Genomic DNA, 21,293 nt, shown 5'->3' on the forward strand with positions numbered 1-21,293 from the left:
TAATAGTGCATTGTAGGTATTGCATACTTATTTCTCATCTTCTCGCCTTGGTCACGAGTCACAGAGTGATTGCTTCATGTGCTCGTGGATTCAAGTAATTGACAATACCATGCTAGTTATCAACCATTAAAAGAAAGTAACTGCGGGCGGTGGTGCGCACGCCTTTAATCCCAGCACTCGGAGGCAGGGGCAGGCGGATCTCTGTGAGTTCAAGGCCAGCCTGGTCTACAGAGTGAGTTCCAGAACAGCCAAGGGCTGTCTCGAAAAAACAAACAAAAAAATTATTTCATTTTTGTATGTGCTTGAGGGAGTTTCTATGTACCACAATTTGCAATGGCCTGTGGAGGCTAGTAGTGGATGTTGGATCTTCTAGAACTTGAGCTATGGGAGGCTAGGAACCTCCCGGCTGCTGGGAACCAAACTCAGATCTCACGCAAGAACTGTAGGCGCTCTTAATGGCTGAGCCATTCTCTCAAGCCCAAGTCATATTTTTGTTTTTGTTGTTGTTGGTTTTCAGACAGGGTTTTCTATGTAGTCCTGTCTGTCCTGGAACTCGCTGTGTAGACCAGGCTGTCCTGGAACTCACAGAGATCCGCCTGCTCTCTGCCTCTTGAGTGCTAGGATTAAAGGCGTGCACCACCATCACTGGTTTCCAGTCATATTTTAAAAGGAACAGATGAGGGCCAGGCAATTTTAGCAGGTAAGATGCTTGATAGCACTGAGCTCTACCTCCAGCAGCCCAAGGGCCTGCTAAAAACAAAACAATAAAAGAAAAAGGAGCCTCCCCCCCCCCCCGTCCCGGGCATGGTGGCTCACACCTTTGGACCCAGCACTTGGAAGGCAGAGGCAGCCCAGCCAGTCTTTCCGAGTTCCAGGCCAGCCGAGGCTACATTGTGAGATACTGTCTCAAAAAACAAACAAACAAACAAAACCAAAAAAACTAAGCAGGAGCTGTGCATCTTGGGGAGTGATTCCATTGTTTTCGTGGGCATTTCAGTCCAGTGGAGGCAAAGCCCTCTCCTTGGCCACCTGAGTTCCTTGAGCGCCCCCCGCCCCCCCCTTGGAATCCAAGAACCTGCTTTGTTAATCACGAGGATAGGCTGTGCTGTGTGTCCTGCCCACTCCCCTAGTCATGCGAGCCCCCATCTCAGGAGCAGCCCTGCTCAGGGTGGGCAAAGCTCTCCCAGCACCCACCCCAGTGACATTCCAGCTTGGAAAGGTCACCAGGAAGCGCCAGGGCCCCACCCGAGCCCACACAGCCTGTGCCGCTTCTTCTTCGGCAATTTTCAAGTCAAAATGTCATTCCCTGTCACCAGGCTGAGTGTTTCTCTTCTCTGCTTCTCCTCGCCCACCTGCTGAGTGTGACATCCACGTGGGAGACCTTGTAGCTAACCCTAGAGCTGGAGGAGGGACAGGTATGGGGCAGGAGGGGCCCAGTGCCAGGGGCTGGGGCAGGTGGCCGAGGGTAACAGAGGGTGACAAGGAGCAGATGTCTGTAGGAGCCAGGCTGCAGAGGCATCCTGGGCTTCAGGGATCTACCCTGGAACATTCCACCAAAGGGTGGGCTTTACCCAGCCGCCTCAGGCCTCCCATGCAGACCTCTGTCCTTCCTCACGGCCAACAGCTCAAGTGGGTCTCCTTAGCCCCCACCCCCACCCCGCCAGTTCTCTCCTCCATGTTCCTTCCCAGGCCGGGTGTCCTGCTTCTGTCTCAGGCACTCCCTCAAACTGCTCCCTTTAAGCTCTGCTGCACCTCCCATCAGATCCACAGGCTCCCGGCTCCCCTCTGCGCTCCCCTGGTCCGGGCTCCACTATGCCAAGTGGTCCCGGTAGACCGTTCCTTTTGACGCACAGTTGGAGCATGAGTTTAGGAGAGTGTCACCATCTGCCAGACAGATGTGAGTCCCAGTCCTAGGGCCAGCTGTGCATCCCTGAGTGTAAGAAGAATGGCTGGGGCTGAGGAAAAGGCACTTGTCTAATGACCCAAGCCAATCCCTAGGACCCGGATGGTCGACGGAGACGGCCGACTCCCAGAAGTTATCTTCTGACTTAGACACACACATACACAGTCACACACAGAGAGATGCATACACAGACACATACACATGTAGACTCATACACAGACACAGAGACAGTCACACACACACAGACACATACGATCACACAGGCAGACATACACAGAGTCACAGACACACCTGCATACATAGTCATAGACACACAGACACACACAGACCCAGACACACACACACACACACACACAGACGCATACACAGACACACGCAGTCTCTCACACACAGACACATATACAGTCACATACAGAGACACTCACATAGAGGCAGAGACAGACACACACAGTCACAGACACATATGGTCGCACAGGCAGACATACAGAGTCACAGACACACACACACACACACACACACACACACACGCACGCACGCACGCACGCACGCACGCACGCACGCGCCATTCATTTCCTGGACTTGGGATGCTCTGCTTCCTGACTGAAGGTATAAGGTGGCCAACTGCCCTAGCTCCTGCTACCTTGACCTCCCTATCATGACCCACCCCTCTCCTCTCTTCACACATGGATGACCACCACCCTTCCTCTCCAGCCCAGTCTGCCTTGAGGAGGAAAGGGCACTGGTCCCTGCTGTGTGCTCCCGGTCAATTTCTCCAGTACCCCATAGGCCTCTCAGGGATCAAGGTCTCCCCTCAGGAAGCTCTGTCACACCCGAGAGACACTCAACCCGAATAACTCCCAAGGCCTCAGCCACTGTACCAGTTCCTCGGCATCCCTAGCACTCTGGGATCCCCTGACTCACGAGGAGGAAAAGGCCTCAGCTCTGGTCCCCACGGGACTCCATGATGCCCCTCTGCCCCTCCCTGCCCTGCTCCACCCACAGCTCAGCTCGGGCACCTCCCACTGGATCCCGTGTCAGCCACAGTCACGAACCCCAGATCCTTCCCGCACCGCCCACTGCCCACGGCCTCCCAGGGCCACCACTCTCCTGACGCCAACCCTCCTCCTACCCCTCCACCAGGGCACTACAGACCAGGGCTCAGCCTCTCCAGAGGGGACAGTACATGGACACCCGAGTAGAGAGCGGACACACCGCCCCCCAGCCTTTTCCTCTTCCTCCCTCCACCAAAACCAAGTTAGAACGTTCGGGAATATTTAAAGCACCCTGCTGGGAGTCCTCCAGAGACAAAGCCCTTTGTCATGCAAATGTCACACCTAATTTCCTGCTCAGTAGTTCAGGTTTAAAAAATCAGTTTTCTCCTGCGTGGAAACACACCTCCTGCCTGCTGCTGCTGCCCTGCCCCCAACACACACACACACACACACACACACACACACACACACACACACACACTCACACACACTCACACACACACTCACACACACACACTCACACACACACTCACGTGTGTGCACACTTCAGCACAAGGAGGCCAGTGTGCCCTGGCTCTAGCTCTGCACCAGGTTGGCTCTCTGGCCGTCCAGCACTCTGCTCCTCACTCCACCCAAGGACCCATTTTCTTCCTGGCCGCCTTTCTCCAATTAACCCTCCTGGCCTCATCACTTCCGCCTTCTGTAGCATCCCAGAACCGGCTGCTTAAAGAGACCATGGAGACCACCTCATCCAACCGCTTCATTTCGTAGATGAGAATATAGGCCCAGAGAGGGGGCCGTAACGTGCCCTGGGTCACACAGCTGGTTGGGGGGGGAAGGGGGGATCTAGGTTCTCAGATTTTCAGCCCAGGGTCTTTCTTTGTGTGGCTGACCTACACTGGCCAGTGCGCTGTGTATGTTTCCCTTAGATCCAGCTTAATGAGAGGAAAGGGAGAACAGGGTCTCCACTCTAGTTCTGAACATACGCTTGGTAGCCATGGGGAAAAGTCACAGCCCTGCCCGGTCTGGAATGCAGCTGGGAGCCTTTGCGGGTGTTCTCAGATCTGGGAGGGAGGGGCTGGTGCAGGAGGAGGCATTTCTGCTCTAACCCTGCCTTTGCGCACGCCCCAGGGCACTCACAGCCCCCACCACCGCTGAGCGCCTCCCAGCGTCAGTGCCAGGTCCCCACAGTGGCTTCACCAGGGCATCAGCTCCACACAGCAGGGGCCCCGGGGTGGCCACACACCCCCAGCCGGGCCTGGTGCTCGGTGCCGTGGGGTGGGTCAGGGAAACTCACGTTCCGTCCTCATTGCTCCTGTAGAACACCAGGAAGGGGTCGGATTTCCCGAAGAAATCTTTCTTGTCCAGCTTGTTGGCACAGAACTGCATTGTGGCCACATCCTGGAAAGGAGGGAGGACAGGGTGGTGAGGCAGGGGGATCCCAGGGACTGGCAGAGGCAGACAGGGTGGGTAGCACCTTTTGTTTGCTTGTTTTTGGGGACAGGGTTTCTCTGTGTAGCCCTGGCTGTGCTGGATCTCGCTCTGTAGACCAGGCTGGCCTAGAATTCAGAGATCCACCTGTCTCTGCTTCCTGAGTGCTGGGCCCACCCGTGGCACACAGGAACCACTTCCCCAGCAGTAATCAGTGCATAGGCCTGGAGGACCAGCGGGCTGGAGAAGCAGCTGGATCTGAAGCTGCCCCGATTTCAAACCCTGGCTCTACCACTTTGACGCTATGTGACCCCCAAGGAAGGCGGGTAACCTCTCAGAGCCTCTGGTTCCCCTCGCTGTGTGAGAAGCACAGGAGGTCAAGGGATGACATGTTCCGTGTGTAATCCCTCCAGTGCTCACCATGGTGACATGGCAAACCAAGGCCATTCTGAGCATGGCCTGCTAACCCTAAAGCCTGGCAGTGCCCTCCATGCCCCTACCCTCATATTCCTGTGTGGTTCCTAGAGGACACTTGAGGCTAGGCATCCTCTCCCACTAACCAGTGTTCCCACCCAACACCCTAAGGGGGGGCGGGACAAGGAATAGATCAGGGGCCAAAGGCTCTCAGTGGGGAACAGGGAGGGTGTGGGGAAGGGGGTGGGAGGATAAGGGGAGGCTTACCAAGCTCACCAAGCAGAGCTAATTTTGACCCCCAGAACAGCTCTCTGCCCCACGGCCCTGACATCTGCAAAGAGGCAGTCAAGTCCTCTGAGGACCCTGCCCCCTTCCTGGGTAGGGTCACACCTCTCTCAGACTCAGTTCCCTCAGGCTTCATCCTTCTCAGGCTTACCCCACCCCTACCTACCCCTCAGGACACAAGTCCCCCACCCCACTCCTTGACTCTGTCCTCTGAGACTCTGACCTTTCAGAACCCTGGCCCCCAGCTGTGGGGGACCCTGGCCGGGCGTGGCAGATGTCAATCAAAGTTCACTTTTTCACCTAGCCCAATGTGGTGTCCCCGGTGAAAGGCAAGCTGTGCCTGAAGACCCTGGGGTCCGACCTGCTGTCCATCAGCTTCTCTTGGCTCTCCTGTGGAGGCGAATCACCCGTGAAGACGGAACGGTGGCAGAACACTGGTGGCTGGCAGTATAACCAGGCTGTATATAACACGCCCACCGATTTAAAAAAGGGGGGGGGGGCGTGCATACGTGTGTGTGTGTGTGTGTGTGTGTGTGTGTGTACATGATTGTGGAAGGCAGAGGGCAACCAAGGTATTAGTTGCCTTCCACTTCATTTAGACAGTCTCTGTTGTTCACTGTTTCACAGGCCAGGCTGGCCGTCCCGAAGCTTCTGAGGATTGGCCTGGAGCTTCTTCCCACCACGCTGCAGGAAGCGGATGTCATCCTGGGATGACAGCCGCTCGCACCGAGTATCCATCCGGTTCTTCTGTGGAGTCTGGGGACTCAAAGGTCCTCAACACTGGCACAGCAGGCGCTTTTACCCACGGTGCCATCTCCACCGCGACCTTACGTCTACGTGCACTTCATCCCGTCAACAGTTCAGGAGCTGGACCCTGGTCTCCTGCCTGTTTTACACCAAAGAGGGGCTCAGCACTCAGGAGACAGAGGCTTCCAGATCTCCGTGAGTTCAAAGCCAGCCTAGTCCACATAGTGAGAGTTTCAGACTACTCAGCCAGGGAGGAATACATAGTGAAATCCTATCACACACACACACACACACACACACACACACACACACGCACGCACGCACGCACGTTCTCACACAAGGGTCCACGAAGGCTGAGTTCCTGCCACTAAGCCTGAGTAAGTTCAACCCCAGGGACCCACACAGTGGGAACAAAGAACCAGTTCTTGCACACTGTCCTCTGACCATGTTTGCCATGCACACGCATGCCCATACACATACACATGCAACACAAATAAGCAAAGTGTAAGAAATAAAGGAAAGACTTCCAAGGCGGAAGAACAGAGTGGGTAACACCCTTGCTGGAAGCCACACAGCACAGCTCCAGAGATGCGTAACTGAAATTCTAAATAATGACCCTGCATCCCCAAGGCAAGCTTAATTATGTTCTATAACCTCCAATGGAGGAGGCAGAGAAGTGTGAAATCCATTTAGAAGGGCCTCTGTGCAAACTAGTTAAAAAGGGAAAAAAAAAAAAAAAAAAAAAAAAAAAAAAAGCAGGCTCTGAACTCCAGCAGGGTGGAAAGCTCAGTCAGGGTGTGACCGTGTGACAGCGGGTTTCCTGTCTATGGTAGATAAGTGAGGCTCGGCAGGCTCTTCTCCACTCCAGCACACACACAGAGACACACACACACACACACACACACACACACAATCTAGACCCAGCAACAATTGCCTAGCGCCCACTGTGACTGCTGTACCTCGACACAGGACCCCTGGAAGGCAAGATGGACCTTCAGAGAGATTTCCAGCTTGTCACCAAAGCAAAGGTCCCTGATGGGCACTCGGTGGGGGAGTCCCGGGCGCAGGAATGACTCAAGGTCCCGGCCTGGGATGAGGATGGGACCCGAGGGCTGGCACATGCTGGCCAAGCCTTATCCCTGACCTGCATCACAGCCTGTGCCTGGGGAGAGGGTGATGATCTGAACCTCCCCTGTTCCCCATCAGTGCAGTTAGCAGATGGGTCGAACTCTTGACACCGTGTGGATCTGAGGGGAAGCTGGGAGAGTGGAGCTGGTGGCCTGGATCCCAGGGTTTCTGTGAGGGTCGGGTTTGGGGGTCTGATGCTGAGTTGGGGCTCTCTGAGCCCAAGAGATGCTGTTCCCAGCCTGGGAGCCCGTGGGAATCAGTGGCAGGGAAGATAAAACCCGCTCCCAAGATATATAATTTCCTGCAATTTCTGCCTTTCACCCTATCTTTTTAAAAAACATATTAAGTTTCTCTAAAACAGCAGGATTGCTTCAATTTGCATATCCCCGCATGCTAATTGCTCTGCCTCCGAGATTCAGCAGGCAGCCTTTCTCTGCAACAGGGCCAGGCTTCCTCCAGCACCTCAGCCCTCCCAGCTCCCCACCCCCGGAAGAAGGCTGAGGAGGTCAGAGGTCAGGCCCAGAGGTCAACAGGCATGGTGCCCATGGTGCTGCCCTCGGGTCAGGAGGCAAATGTGAAATGTTAAGGGCACCTCAAGGACTCGATGGTCAAAATAAATGTTTAAACATCACTAAAAAGAATCAATGCACACACAAAAAAATCCGTGATAAACACTAAAATGATGAACGAGGGACATTTTCATAAACAAAGCAGCTGATTCACAGAAGTCAAGTAACTTCGCCTGGAGTCACGCACCTGGCAAACAGTGGCGCTTGAGTTCTTAATCAACTTACAAGCCAAGCCTGAGGACGTTTTTAAATGGACAACGGGACCTCGCATGATGTATCTATTGCCTTTTGGTCTGTTGGATTTTCCAGAGTTCCTAGAATTAGCACACTGTTCTTTTCAGTCAGATAAAAAGGTGCTCTGTGAGTGAGTGTGTGTGTGTGTGTGTGTCTGAGTCTAGATTGTGTATGTGAGTCTACAGGGGTGGGATCAGGGTGCTAGGGAGATGACTCAGTCAGTAAAGTGCTGGGTTCTGAGTTCAAATCCCAGCACCTGTGGTGACTCAAGCTTGCGATTCCAGCACTGGACAGGCAGAGAGAGGCTCACCCTGGAGTTCGCTGGCTGGCCAGCCTAACCCACTGGTGAGCTCCAGGCTGGTGAGAGCCTGTCTAAAATCCCAAGGTGGACAGCGCCTGAGGAATGATAACCAAGGCTATCCTTTGGCCTCTACATGAACATGGACATACAAACACACAAGCAAGCACAAGTGCATGTACACACATACATGCAGATACATGCATATATACACACACATACACACATGCATATACATGCATACACATACATACATACACATGCAAATACACACATATGCATATACATGCTTATACACATACATATACACACACACACACACAAAGGCACACATGCCCACATATACATATGTGCGCGCGCACACACACACACAGAGTGTTACTTAAAAAGGAGGGCTGGAGCCAGGCATAGTGTCGCAGAGGTAGAGGCAGATCTCTGTGAGTTCCTGGCTAGCCAGGGCTACCTAGTGAGACCACCTCAAAATTAACACACAAATAAACAACCACCACAAAAGAGGGCCACAGTGAGCCGAGGAGTACTTGCTGTGCAGCCACGCAGACCTGCGTTCAGATCCCAGCACCCACAGAGCAAACCAGCCGGTCTCATGAGCCTGTCACCCCAGTGCTGGGGGGGGGGTCACAGACGGGAAGGTGTGGTGCTTGCCAGCTGCCGGCTGGCCTGGCCACACAAACAAAAGCCCTGCAGTGTCCCGGTCAGGGAGAGATCCTGCCTCAAAGGAGCGAGGTGGAAAGTGATACAGGAGGACAGGAGGACACCTGATGTCCTTCCCTGGGCCCTGCATGGGACTGCACACTGGTGTGTGCATACGCCCCTCCCCAACACACACACACACACACACACACACACACACACACACACACACACACATCAAATCTATCTAGGACTCTAAAACTACATCCCATCAGGAGGTGACTCAACCTGGAGCCAAGGAGAGTTTGGGGGTTGGACGCGGGTAGGAGAAGAGAGAGAGAGAGGAAAGAGAGATGGAGAAAGGTGGATGAGGGGTTATCAGCGCGGAGGCCTTGTGCCGATGTCCATCAGATCGGTGTTGGTCACACAGCCCAGGGAGACAGAGCCTTTGTTGGTTACATTAACTGTGACAGGGCCTTGGGGTCAAGCTGGCTTTTCTTTGTTGTGGTGATGGCCGACTTCCCAAACAACCCAGTCCGCTGTGGGTCTGCTGATTTGATCCTTTGGAAGCTGAAACCCTCCGCTGACCACTTTCCCTCCCACTCACCGAGTCTGCGGTCTGGGAAGCTGACCTACATCCATTGCTCCTCGGAAGGAAAACGAAACAATTAGAATAGGATGTGAGCCGGGCATGGCGGCGCATGCGTGGGATCGCAGGAGGAGGAGCCCTGCTGGGAGCTTGAGACCCGTGTGGGATGGAGAAGGAGTTCTAGGCCAGTGTGGACTGTAGAATGAGGCGGTGTCTCAGAAATAAACAAACAGATGATTCAGTGGGTAAGGGTGCTTGCTGCCAAGCCTGCCAAGCCCCACATGGTGGAAGGAGAAAACTCCCCATGCTTCCTGTGGCATACGTACATATGCTTGTATGCACGCGCGCGCATACAAGCACGTACACACACACACACACACACAAAGTGAATAAACACATATAAAAACAAACAAAAAGGATAAGCTATTTAATGCAGTATTATTTAAATGTTTCGCAGGAGAAACTATAATCAATAAACGATGGTCCACCCATCCAATAAGGATAAGAGGTAGCTATGAAATACTCACTTCTAAGACTAGTGACAGGAACTTGCAGCCCAAATACTAGGTACCATATTGGCTGGTCGTGTGGTGCACACCTTTAATCCCAGCACTTGGGAGGCAGAGGCAAGAGGATCTCTGTGAGTTTGAGACTTGGTCTCAAATAGCAAATTCTAGGCCAGCAGAAGCTACACAGTGAGACCAGGTCTCAAAACAAAACCACTAGGTACCAAATTGTACCCCAGAAGATGTATATATGCAGTCATTAAAAAAAGTCCTCCATAGGGCTGGAGAAATGGCTCAGAGGTTAAGAGCACCGACTGCTCTTTCAGAGGTCCTGAGTTCAATTCCCAGCACCCACATGGTGGCTCACAACCATCTGTAATGAGATCTGGTGCCCTCTTCTGTATACATAATAAATAAATAAATCTTTTTAAAAAAAGTCCTCCAAATGTCAGTAACAATGGTTATCTTTGGGCAATTTTTCTATATTTCCCAACTTGTGCAGAATTAACATTGTTTTTTTCCTTTGTTCTATCCCACATGTGTGTACACGTGTATGTACATTCACGTGTGTAGGTACAAATATGTTCAAGTGCGTGTGCATTATGTGCTTGAGTGTGTAGAGGCTGGAGGAGAAGCTGATGTTGGGCACCTTCCTCGATCACTTTCCATCTTATTCTATGAGGCAGGTGTCAATCAAACCAGCAGCAGGCTACTGTGGCTACGGTTGCTAGCTTGCTTGCTCTTGGGGAGGGGGGTCCATCTCCACCTTCAGAGGCTGGAGTTACAGGGTTACCACACCCACTCAGCATCCGTGTGTGGGTTCTCAGGATGGGACCTGTGGTCCCGCTGCTTGTGCAGAAGTGATTTAACCACTGAACCATCTCCCCAGGCTAACATGGTTAATGTGATATTACATACACACACATATTTAAGCATCAGAGACGGCGCTTTTGTTTTGTTTTGATTTGACTAGAGAAATTATTTCTGAGACTAAGAAATTATACATTGCGTTTCAGGGAGGATGCTTATGTCTGTTCTAGAAGGGGCGAAACGCCTTCCCTACCCTTCAGCCTGAATGCAACTGAGTGTCAGAGGACTCACACCCCACACCCACTTCACCCACGGCTTCCTCTTCTCTCTCCCCTTCCCTCCCATGGCTATTCCGTTCCAAAGTTCGCAGCAAGGAGAAACACCACCCTCCAGTCCCCTGAACTCCCTGGCTGGAAGGTTTCACAGAATCCAGCCCCTCCCTGGGCACATGCAGCACACCTTTGATCCAAGCAGAGAGGCAGAGGCAGGAGGATCTCTGAGTTTGAGGCCAGGCTGGTCTACAGAGTGAGTTCCAGGACAGCCAGGGCTACACAGAGAAACCCTATCTTGAAACCCTATCCCCTCAAAACAAAGGGGTGAGGAAAGAAGAAAAGAAAAAGAATCCAGCCCCTCCTGCTACCATCCCCACCTGCAGCCCACCTGACCCCTCATCACCTCTCTCTCCTGACTCCAGGACCTTTGCATAGGCTACCTGCTTCCCAGGGAGCTGGCTGCAAGAACTTCTTACCTCCTACCTGCTTTTCCACATGGGCAAGGATAATAAAACGCCCACGGATTTTCCTTCAGGATCAAGAATGTCGTGAAGTATGTGTTATAAAAAGAGGCAGTGGGTCTGACAGGGTGGAGAGCCGGGGCAGAGGCTGGGATTGCCAGCTGGCATTTCTCACACTAAATTAGAACTCTGGGGGACAGCAGGCAGAGAGGTTGAAACACTTACTTTCTGACTTGAAACAAATGCATTTCTGAGCAGTCTAGAAACGTTCCCGGGTGGGGGGAACCCCAGAATGCTACAGTATGAAGCTTGGGCTTCCCTGGCTGGTACAGGTGAAGCAGTTCCCCACCCCACCCCCATCAGCATCCTGAAGGATGAGTACTAATCATGACGATCTAACCAACCAGAAAAGCCAAGGAGTCCTGGCCTTCCATGGCCTGTGCAGCCGGCACCTCCCATCTCTCTGAATTCCAGTTCCAATGCTCCGAGCTGGCTTCACTGATGGAGATAAGCCCACAGAACCTACAGGGCCACCGGTCCAAGTTATTGAGAAACTGTCCCTGGCCTATTCTGGTTGAGACATGGTCTCACTATATAGCCTAGGCTGGCCTGGAACTCAGAGATCTGCCAGCCTCTGCCTCTGAGGTACTGGGATTAAAGGCGTGTGTCACTACACATGGTCTCCCCCCCCGCCTTTTTTTTTCTTTCTTTTTAAATAAAAAAGAGGGCTGGTGATATAGCTCAGTGGTAGATTGCTTGCCCATCCTGAGCAGGGCCCTGGGTTCCAGCTCCAGCATAAGGTGTGTTTGTCAACAAGAGCCTCAGGAAGCCGAGGACCTTGCAGAAATACATCAGCATCCCCACTGGGCATGGAGAAATGTGGGTGACTAGGGAGCTGACCAGTTGGGGTCAACATAAGGACCCCAACTGTATTTGCACCCAATCTGATTGTAGGAACCTTCTTGGCATTAATATTCGACATGAGCAAGGCTTTTCTTTTACTTACTAAAGTAAGCCTGTGACAGGCTGGCATCCACTCCATCCCTTGCTGTCCCTGGCCACCCACGCAGGCTCCAGGCTGAAGGCAGGAAGAAGCCCCGCGCCTTGCAGACCCACAGCCCACCCTCCCCCTCTGGTCCTCCCACCCAAAGCGGGAACTGCAAAGCTGCTCACATGTAATTATTTTAATTCAGCCAGATGCTGAGAATTAGTCTCTTTTCCTTGCAAGGATTCTAGGGAAAAGAGAGAATTCAGCCAAAGATGTGCCAGAAGAAAAGGGAGCCGACAGCCTCGGGAGGAAGGGAGCCCCCAAACCTCCCCTGTGCGGGGCGCAGCTTCCACCAAGGAGACTACCGTGTTCATGGTGATGAAAGAGGGGGGAGGAGCAGGGAGAGGGAGGAAGAGGAAGTGGGGGGCGTCTAAGGTGGTAAAGGAAGATGTTTACAAGCTGCTCGGAAACCAATTAAGAGCACCAGCGCACCTGAGCTCAGAATGTCCAAAGTGCCCTAGCTGACGGTATTTAAAGATACACCGAGGAGGAGGTGGCTGCTGGGCTAAGAGCTCAGGGGAGACTGGATTTGGACCATCAAGCATTTCCCCTCAGCCTCTCCTGAGCATCTATCAGGCAGTCACCACCCTTATCCCCATCAGTTAACCCAACGGCCCCTCAGCAGGGGAACCTTGAGGCTCTGGCTCAGCAACAGGAGAATGTACCCTGGCTCGAGGCCTAGTCGGGGCAGCCAGGCCCTCAGCAGACACAGTGTCTGTCGTCACGAAGTGCTCTGCTGGGCTTCCTTGGTTCTTATCAGATCCTCAGGGCACACCGACCGACCGAAGCCAGCCCTGCCCCGGGTGTCCAGGTTGGACGAGCCTGATTCCCAGTGTCCTGCTCTCCACTCGGGTAGCTGAACAGACAGGGAGGGCCGCCGCCACCAGGAAAGCAGCTGCGGCATCCCTCCGGCCACCTCTCTACAGCCAATTCTGCTTCCACACAGAGGCAGGCCCCCAAGGACAAGGTTATGACTAAAGTCTGGGCTCCCGAACAAGCTGCCTGGGTCCAAATCACTTCTACTGGTGACCGTGTGGCCCTGCCTGGGCTTCATCTCTCCATGCTTCAGTCTCCTCATAGAAACCGAGGACCTTGACTACCAAGTGTTAGAAGCCTCATGCTACACAAGAGAACAAATAAACAAGTCCACATCTATGAACCCTTCGTGTGGCCTAACATCATCACACAGGCCGTGTGAACAGCACACTACCTACACAGACGGGACCATCCCCGTGGTCTCCCCCACCCCGCCCATTCGAGGGGAGGATCCGTGACCTTCTGCCTGTTGGGCAAGCACTCTGAAGCTGAGACATACCTCCGCCCCTTCTGGTATCTTCTAGGACCCCAGACGTTAAAGAGGTTTACAAAGCCCCTCTTCCCACCTAGAACATCCGTGCCTTGAAAATGTTGTTCAACGTCAACACACACTCTAACGGAACAGTCTCCTGTGGCTCTGCTTGCCTTGTACTCACCATATAGCTGAGGGTGACCCTGAACTTCTGATCCTCCTGAGAGCTGGGATTACAGGCCTGCACCTCCACACTTGGCTTATTTGATATGGGGATAAAAACCAGGGCTTTAGACTTACTAAGAAGGGAAGACCCTACGTTGATTCTTTAATGTATATACATACACACACATATATATATATATACACACACATATACATATATGTGTTTTGTTCTATGTGTATAAGAGTTGCTGCATTTTTGTCTGTACATCATGTGCATGCCTGAAGAGGGTGTTGATCTCCTGGAACAGGAGTTACAGACAGTTGTGAGTCACCATGTGGGTGCTGGGAATTGAACCCAGGTCCTCAGGAAGAGGCAGGGCTCTTAACCGCTGAGCCGTCTCTCCAACCCCACAGCCAGTGTTCTCAACCACTCTGCCATCTCTCCAGTTCCCCATATTGATTCTTTTTTTGATTGTTTTTTTAAGATGGGGTCTATCTATGTATTCCTGGCTGTCCTGGAACTTGTTATGTAAACCAGGCCTCGAACTCACAGAGATCAGTCCGCTCCTGCCTCCTGAGTGCTGGGATTGGTCCCACTATTATCATTCTAAAAGGAATGAATGTATGACATCACACTTGTTCTGTCACGGTTTCTAAACCGGTGGATTCTGGTGAAATGTCGCTCTGATCCAGGCAGGTCAGGAAGTCTTGTTTTTCCTTCTCTTTCCTATAGCTCCAGGGGAGCCCTGTCCCCAGATACCCAGGCCCCCCCACAACCCCTTCTGCCTCATGAGGGGTTCCTCACTGACTTCAGGGAAGCCTGGTTTAGGTGGCCTGGGGGCAGAGTCCTGATCTTACAGTCAGCCTGACCTGGAATAGAGCCAAGGCCTGCTTGCTCTTGTTTCAGAGAGAAGCTGTCGTCTTGGGTGAAAAGGGAATCTCACTCAAGTCCTCCCCTGACCCCCATGCACAAGCAAGACTCTCACCTTAGGTCTTAGCACTAGTGTCCTGTCATCACCAGCTTCTGCCGTCAACTTTATACACACCTGGAGTCACCAGGGAGTCGGGAACCTCAGCTGAAGGGTTTCCCGCCATCAGGCTGGTCCACCGCCATTCTGGGAGGCATTTTCTTTCAGATTTCATTTTATTATATTTAAGTATGTGTAATGGGTGTGTGCACATGAATGTGGGTGCTGTGAAGGCCAGACGCGTTTGGTCGCCTTGGAGCTGGGGTTACAGGCATTTGTGAGCCACGTGACATTGTTGTCACTGGGAACTGAACTCAGGTCGAATGCAAGGACAACACACTTTCAGCCCCTGAGCCTTCTCGTCAGCTCTGAGGCATTTTCTGGATGCTTCATGGATGTAGGAGGGCCCCGCCCACTGTGGGCGGTGCCGTCCCTAGGCAGGTGAGTCTGGACTGTCTAAGAAAGCTAGTTAGTTGGTCATGCTCCTGAGAGCAAGCCAGTGAGCAGCTGGCTTCAAGCTCTTGCCTCCAGCTCCTGCCCTGACGTCCCACAACAATGAAGTGAAATCAACCCTTTCCTCTCCAAGCCACTTCTGGTCGTGGCGTTTATCACAGCAACCCAAAGCCAACGGAGCAGCGCTCATCGCCCGACAAAGGGTCAGCATCATGACCTCACTTCCCCTTATTATCCGCCCTCAGAGCCCTGACCCCTTTCTCGGTGGTAAGCCACCCCCATTACCCGCATCTCCACAATCCTACCGAAGCGTCAGAACCAAAGGCTGCTGGGAACGGCAGACTCTTGGCTTCCCAGCAGCCACACCCACCCATTCGTTTTCATACCTGCCCACACTCACGTCCACCCATGCACACGCACTCACACTTATACCCACACACACATATACATTTTCTCTCTCTGTTCCCCAGGGGGGGTGTCATCCGATGCCAGAGACAAAGTGAAAAGGGACAACCGAATGTCAAGTGCCCAAGGCCGGAAAGGCTTCGGTCATCAGTGCTGGGCTGAGGGCCACGGGATAGGGCCTGGAAGGAGCCTGGCTCTGGGGTGCAGACTGGTCTTTCCTGCCTTGGGTCTCACCCTGCTTAGCCGTAAGGATGGAACCTTCTAGCTCTGGTGTCACAGTCTCACGCCAGCCAGGTCACGAGGAGCCCTGTCTACCGGGGCTCCCTCCAGGGACGGGAAATCCTGGGCCACGGAGAAGTACCCACTGCTACTCACCCTACAATTGCTCAGCTCCTCTGCAGACAGGATGATGGAGCCACACTTCTTCCCTGGGACACCACTGAGGAAGAGGAGACCAAAATGAGAAGCCAGACGGGGACAGACCAACCCGACACTCCTGGGTCAGCCGTTCCCACGCCCGGCCCGTGCCATCCAGGCCTCTACCCCCAACACCCCTGAGAAAGTCCCCAGAAGTGCCTGGGCAGTGTGGCTGAGTGAGCATTGTGTGCTGGGGCTAGGCCCTCAGCCTGGGTGGCCCGCCCCCGGCTCCCAAGGCCCACCAGGGAGGTCTTGGCAACAGCACCCAGACTCACCCGGAAGCTTCCGGACCAGTGGATCTGAGGCTTTCCATCCAAAGACCACTTCTGTGGGCAAAAGACCTTGTGGGCTAGCCACCCTGTACCCGGCTACCCAGGGTCCCCTGGGGTTCCAGCTCTGAGCCAGTCTGCTTCACTAGGGAGGAGCAGCTGAGGGTGGGCTAGGGGAGGGGGTCCTCTCCATGGCTCTTGCCTGCAGCTACCTCCATTTGAATTCCTTGGCTGGGGTCCTCTGGGGCCAAAAGATACCCCACTTAATGAGGGGCCAGGCAGGACCAGAAGGGACCATCTACAGCAGAGAAGCCCCTCCAGAAAGGCAAGTCAAAGAGAGGGGATCTGCTCAGGATACTCCACTCCTCTTGTATGTGGGGGCTGGGGCGAGCATGCCCCAAGAACCAGCTCATGCCACTCTAAGGTTTGAGACTAAGACAGGGGACCATAGGGTCACTGAGGGGGAAGAGTCATATGTGAGGCTGTGGAGCAGCTGTGACCAGGGGTCTGCCCCTGCACATACATGACAGTGACGTGGACTGTTTTCCTGACATGCGCACACAGTGCCTGGCGCAGAGGAGGTTCTAGATGACACAGTTTCCCTCCCTGCACTCTTGCCGCACTATGGTGGGGCGCTGTGAAATCCAGACCCCACCTCCTGCCTGGCTCAGGGCGGCAGCACGCTGTACGTGGGACCCTTGAGATGCACTGATGAGTTTTCCCCAGCACCAGCCTTGGGAGGAGCCGAGGAGCCTCCTGGGGCTGAAGACACGCTCTAGGTTTCTCCACACTGGATGAGCAGAGTCGGGACCACACCTGCCCCAGGCAGGGGGCAGTGCTGTGACTTGGCCCCACACCCTGGCCTGGTGGAGACCAGACCGAGTCCTCAGCAGCGGCCTCCTCCGCCCCTGGCTCTCCATCTGTTGCTCTGCCGTGGACTCCACCTTCTATTTCTGATCTCGCTTTATCCTCCTCTCTTGCCTCAACCTGCTCCCACCAGCCTGGCCTTCCTCTTCCCACCTCTCTCCCTCTGGACTTTATCCCCCTCTTACGTCTGCTTGTGCTCCCCCTCAGCTCGCTGGTGTCCCCTCTCCCCATAAACCAGCAGCCACACTGGTCCTGAGCTGTGAGGGGGGGCCACACGTGGCTCCTCCAGCCTCTTTCCTCATCTGCAGGAGGCTGGGTGGGACCCCCTTACTCAGCCCCAAAGGCCCTTAGGCCCACCTGGTTATGGGAAAGAAGGCAGGAGGGAGGCTCTTCAGGAGAGGAGAGGGAAGACCACGGAGGGTCTGTGTTGGCCACGTTTTTTATGAGGTCAGCCAAAAGCACAAAGTCGGGGTGGGAGCAGGGGAAGTGGATAGCCCTCTGTAGCCGGTGAGCTACGGAAGCAGTGTGTGTGTGTGTGTGTGTGTGTGTGTGTGTGTGTGTGTGTGTGTGTGTGTGTGTGTATCTGTGTGTGTGTGTGGGGGGGGGGTTTGAGCCAAATCAACTCCATAGACAGGAGAAAGCTGATATTTAAACAGAAACCGTGAAGGAGGGAGAGCCAAGGGGGGGGTATTAGATGAGGAAAAGGGAGGAGAAAGAGAAGGGGGCCGAGCTGGGAGGGAAAGAGGGAACTGAGAGGACCCAGCCCCTCCCTACTCCCCAAAGATCCGAGAGCCACCAAGGCTCGGCAGGCTCCCGCTGGGCCTGCATAGAGGAGGGTAGGCTGTCATCTTGGTGGCTGAGACCTGATGGGGGGACCCAAGACCCTTTGTCTTCCTACCCGTGCGGAAGGGCCTGAGGGGCAGAGCCGCGTGTTGACCTACCCGTTAGACACAGCCGGCATCGGCTTGCCTGTCCGGGAGTTGAGGCTGAATGCGCCTATCCTGTGGGGACAGGAAGAGAAAGCCAAGCATGAGCCACGACCCCTGTCTCCAGAGGCCAGAACACTTGGCCTGAGGATGCCTGGACCCAAGTTTCTGCCCTGGAAGTCATTAAAACAGGACCAAGAGCCCAGGCCACACAGGGAACATTTCCCAGACCTTAGGGTGAAGCCCTAAATCATGCTACCCCCGAGGTGTTCAGAGTGGGGCTCCAGACCAGCAGCCCCAGCAGCCCCCGGGCTGCATATCACAAACATGCCTCAGGCCGACTCAGCAACCCTGAGGTGGAGACCCAGACACCTGCTGCAGGGGGAGACTGGCCGAGTCACATCTCTGGGCCTCGGTGGCTTAACAGGTCCTCCCCGCTCGCATGCCAGAGGCCCAAATCCAGCACCCCGTGTGACTGTATTTGGAGACAGGACCTTCAAAGGGGCTGGAGAAATGACTCAGTGGTTAAGAGCTAGGAACCAAGTTTGGTTCCCAGCGCCCACATCAGGAGGCCCCCAGTCAGGTCTGGGAACTTGACACCCTCTTCTGGACTCCAGGGGAATCTGCACTCAAGCGCACACACCCACACACAAATACAGATACACACACTTAAATAAAAATAATTTTTGGGGGCTAGAGAGATGGCTCAATGGTTAAGAGCACCGACTGCTCTTCCAGAGGTCCTGAGTTCAATTCCCAGCAACCACATGGTGGCTCACAACCACCTGTAATGAGACCTGGTGCCCTCTTCTGGCCTGCAAGGACACATGTAGGCAGAATACTGTATACATACTAAATAAAATAAATCTTTAAAAAATAATAATAATAATAATTTTTTTAAAAAACTTTAAAAAAAAAGGGGGGCTGGGGAGGTAACTCAGTGGTTAAGAGCACTGACTGCTCTTCCAAAGGACCTGGGTTCAATTCCCAGCACCCACATGGCATCTCACAACTGTCTGTAACTCCAGTTCCAGGGGATCCGACACCCTCATAAAGACATACATGCAGGCAAAAATACAATGCACATGAAATAAAAATAAACTTTAAGAGAAAAGAGTCGATTAAGGAACTGAGGTCACATGGGTAGCGTTGGACTGACCGGACACACACAGAAGGGTGACTCCACCAAGACAGAAGAAAATCTACAATCAGCCCAAGCCAGAGAGACAGGCTTTAGCAGAAATGAACTCGGTGGGCACCTTGGACAGGGCAGGGTGGCACATGCCCACAGGTCTAGCATTTGGGAGGTTGAGGCAGAAGGATCTGTTTGAGGCTTTCATGGGCTGTAGATGAAGACCCTGGGTCCTGACCAAAACTCAAAGGAAACGAGTGTGGCAGTACATGCGTGCAATCCCAGGATTCACTGGGCCCAGGCAGAAGGGGCCTGAGTTTGAGACTACCCTGTAGTGAGACTCTATCTCAACATCCCCCCCCACACACACACGCAACAAAACGAACCACACTTCGTAGGCACAAGGAACTGGTTCCTGGTCCTCTCTGGGACGACAGGGCCTCTGGATGCACTAATCTCTTACAAGGCCACCACAGTGTTTGAATAAGAGCCGCACGCACTCTTCCCCCATTTTATTTTACTATTTATTTATAAACAGGTAGCTGAGGCTAGCCTTCGACTTATGTAGTTGAGGATGGCCTTGAACTCCTCCTCCTTCACTTCCCAAGGGCTGGGTTCCATGTATGCACCACCATGCCTGGCATCTCCTATATCTGAAGCCATCCTTAGGTGATTTATGATGCCTCACCCAGGTATGATGTTCAACCTAGGCTTGCCATACTGTGTTGTCTAGGGAACAGTGGCCAGGAAAACGTCGGCACACATTCAGGAACATGCAGCCTTTTTAAAAGTATTTAGTTACTAGAGTACATGTATGTGGAGCCCCATGAACACTGAGGGCTTCCTGCATAGGTTTCACTAGCAAAACACTGACCCTCACATCTGTCCCAGAATAGACGCCCAGTCAACAGGAGCTGCTTGTGGGGTTTAGTCATGAACAGCTAAACTTAGATACACAGGACCTTCTGGGGAAAGGACCCGCCTCCTCCACCGCATCCCCGTGACTCTCCACTTCAGATCTCGCTCGTCCTTGGGCTCATCTTCTGTGGGAAGGATCCCTCCATCCCCGCCCCAAGGTGGACAGGTGACAGCAAGCAGGAAATGGACCTGTAACTGGTTAGGCTTGGACCTGGGTGGGAGCCTGGAAGTGTAGGAGACACACTCCTGGGCTTCTCAGCCAGAGGGAGTAGGAAGGCGATGAGAGAGAGAGAGCAATTGGGAATGAAGAGGATCAAAATGCATTGTACGCATATGTGAGACCGTCAAAGAGTAAATCAAAATAAATTTAAAATATGTAAATTTGAAGGAAAGGACCTGCACGCTGCTCCTGAACAAGAGCTAATTGTGATTTCTCCTGGGAAAATCCCACTTTTCTTTCTTTCCTTTTTAAATTTTTTACTATTTTTAACCCGTGTGTGTGTGTGTGTGTGTGTGTGTGTGTGTGTGTGTGTGTGTGCGCGCGCGCGCGCCTGCATGTGGGTGTGTACACGTGAGACCAGAGGTATCTAGTCCCTTGGAGCTGGAGTTGCAGATGGTTGTAAGTCACCTGATGTGGGTGCTGGGATAAAGTTGTGCACCACACACCCGGCTACAGTGTGTATTCTTTTAATTTTTCAAGATTTATTTTTATGTACATTGGTGTCTTGCCTGCATGTATGTCTGTGTGATGGTACCATATCCTCTGGAACCGGAGTTACAGACAGTTGTGAGCTGCCATGTGGGTGCTGGGAATTGAACCCAGGTCCTTTGGAAGAGCAGTCAGTGCTCTTAACCGCTAAGCCATCTCTCCAGCCCTGCAGTAAGTGTTCTTAACTCGTAAGTCATCTTTCCAGTCTTGTGAACTGATAAAATTTGGGGGCCTCTTTAAATTTATAATTCATCCTTGTCCACATAGTGAGTTCCAGGCCAGCTAGTGCTTCATAGAAAGACCCTGTCTCAAAAAAACAAAACAAAAGACTCACATGCAAAACCTAAAAAAACAACCACCAAAAACCCCCTAAAATTCTAAATTAAATCTTTGCTGTTTTTGTGAAAAACCTAAATGAATGGAAGAAAAAGGGACGAC

At 53.1% G+C, this 21,293-nt stretch overlaps 1 protein-coding gene across 1 annotated transcript in view; it reads right to left on the bottom strand.

Annotated features, from left to right (window-relative positions):
• Positions 1 to 3,518: 3,518 nt before the first annotated feature.
• LOC114703973 (copine-5) overlaps positions 3,519 to 21,293 on the bottom strand; it is a 53,329-nt gene continuing 35,554 nt past the window's right edge. The window contains exons 7-11 of the mRNA XM_028885020.2: positions 18,112 to 18,171; positions 16,310 to 16,360; positions 15,993 to 16,056; positions 4,193 to 4,296; positions 3,519 to 3,717 (exon numbers count right to left, since the gene is read on the bottom strand). Coding sequence (XP_028740853.2) covers positions 3,519 to 3,717; positions 4,193 to 4,296; positions 15,993 to 16,056; positions 16,310 to 16,360; positions 18,112 to 18,171 — 478 coding nt within the window. The remainder of the gene's footprint in view (positions 3,718 to 4,192; positions 4,297 to 15,992; positions 16,057 to 16,309; positions 16,361 to 18,111; positions 18,172 to 21,293) is intronic.

Source organism: Peromyscus leucopus, chromosome 16_21 (assembly GCF_004664715.2).
Source record: "Peromyscus leucopus breed LL Stock chromosome 16_21, UCI_PerLeu_2.1, whole genome shotgun sequence".
NCBI lineage: Eukaryota > Metazoa > Chordata > Mammalia > Rodentia > Cricetidae > Peromyscus > Peromyscus leucopus.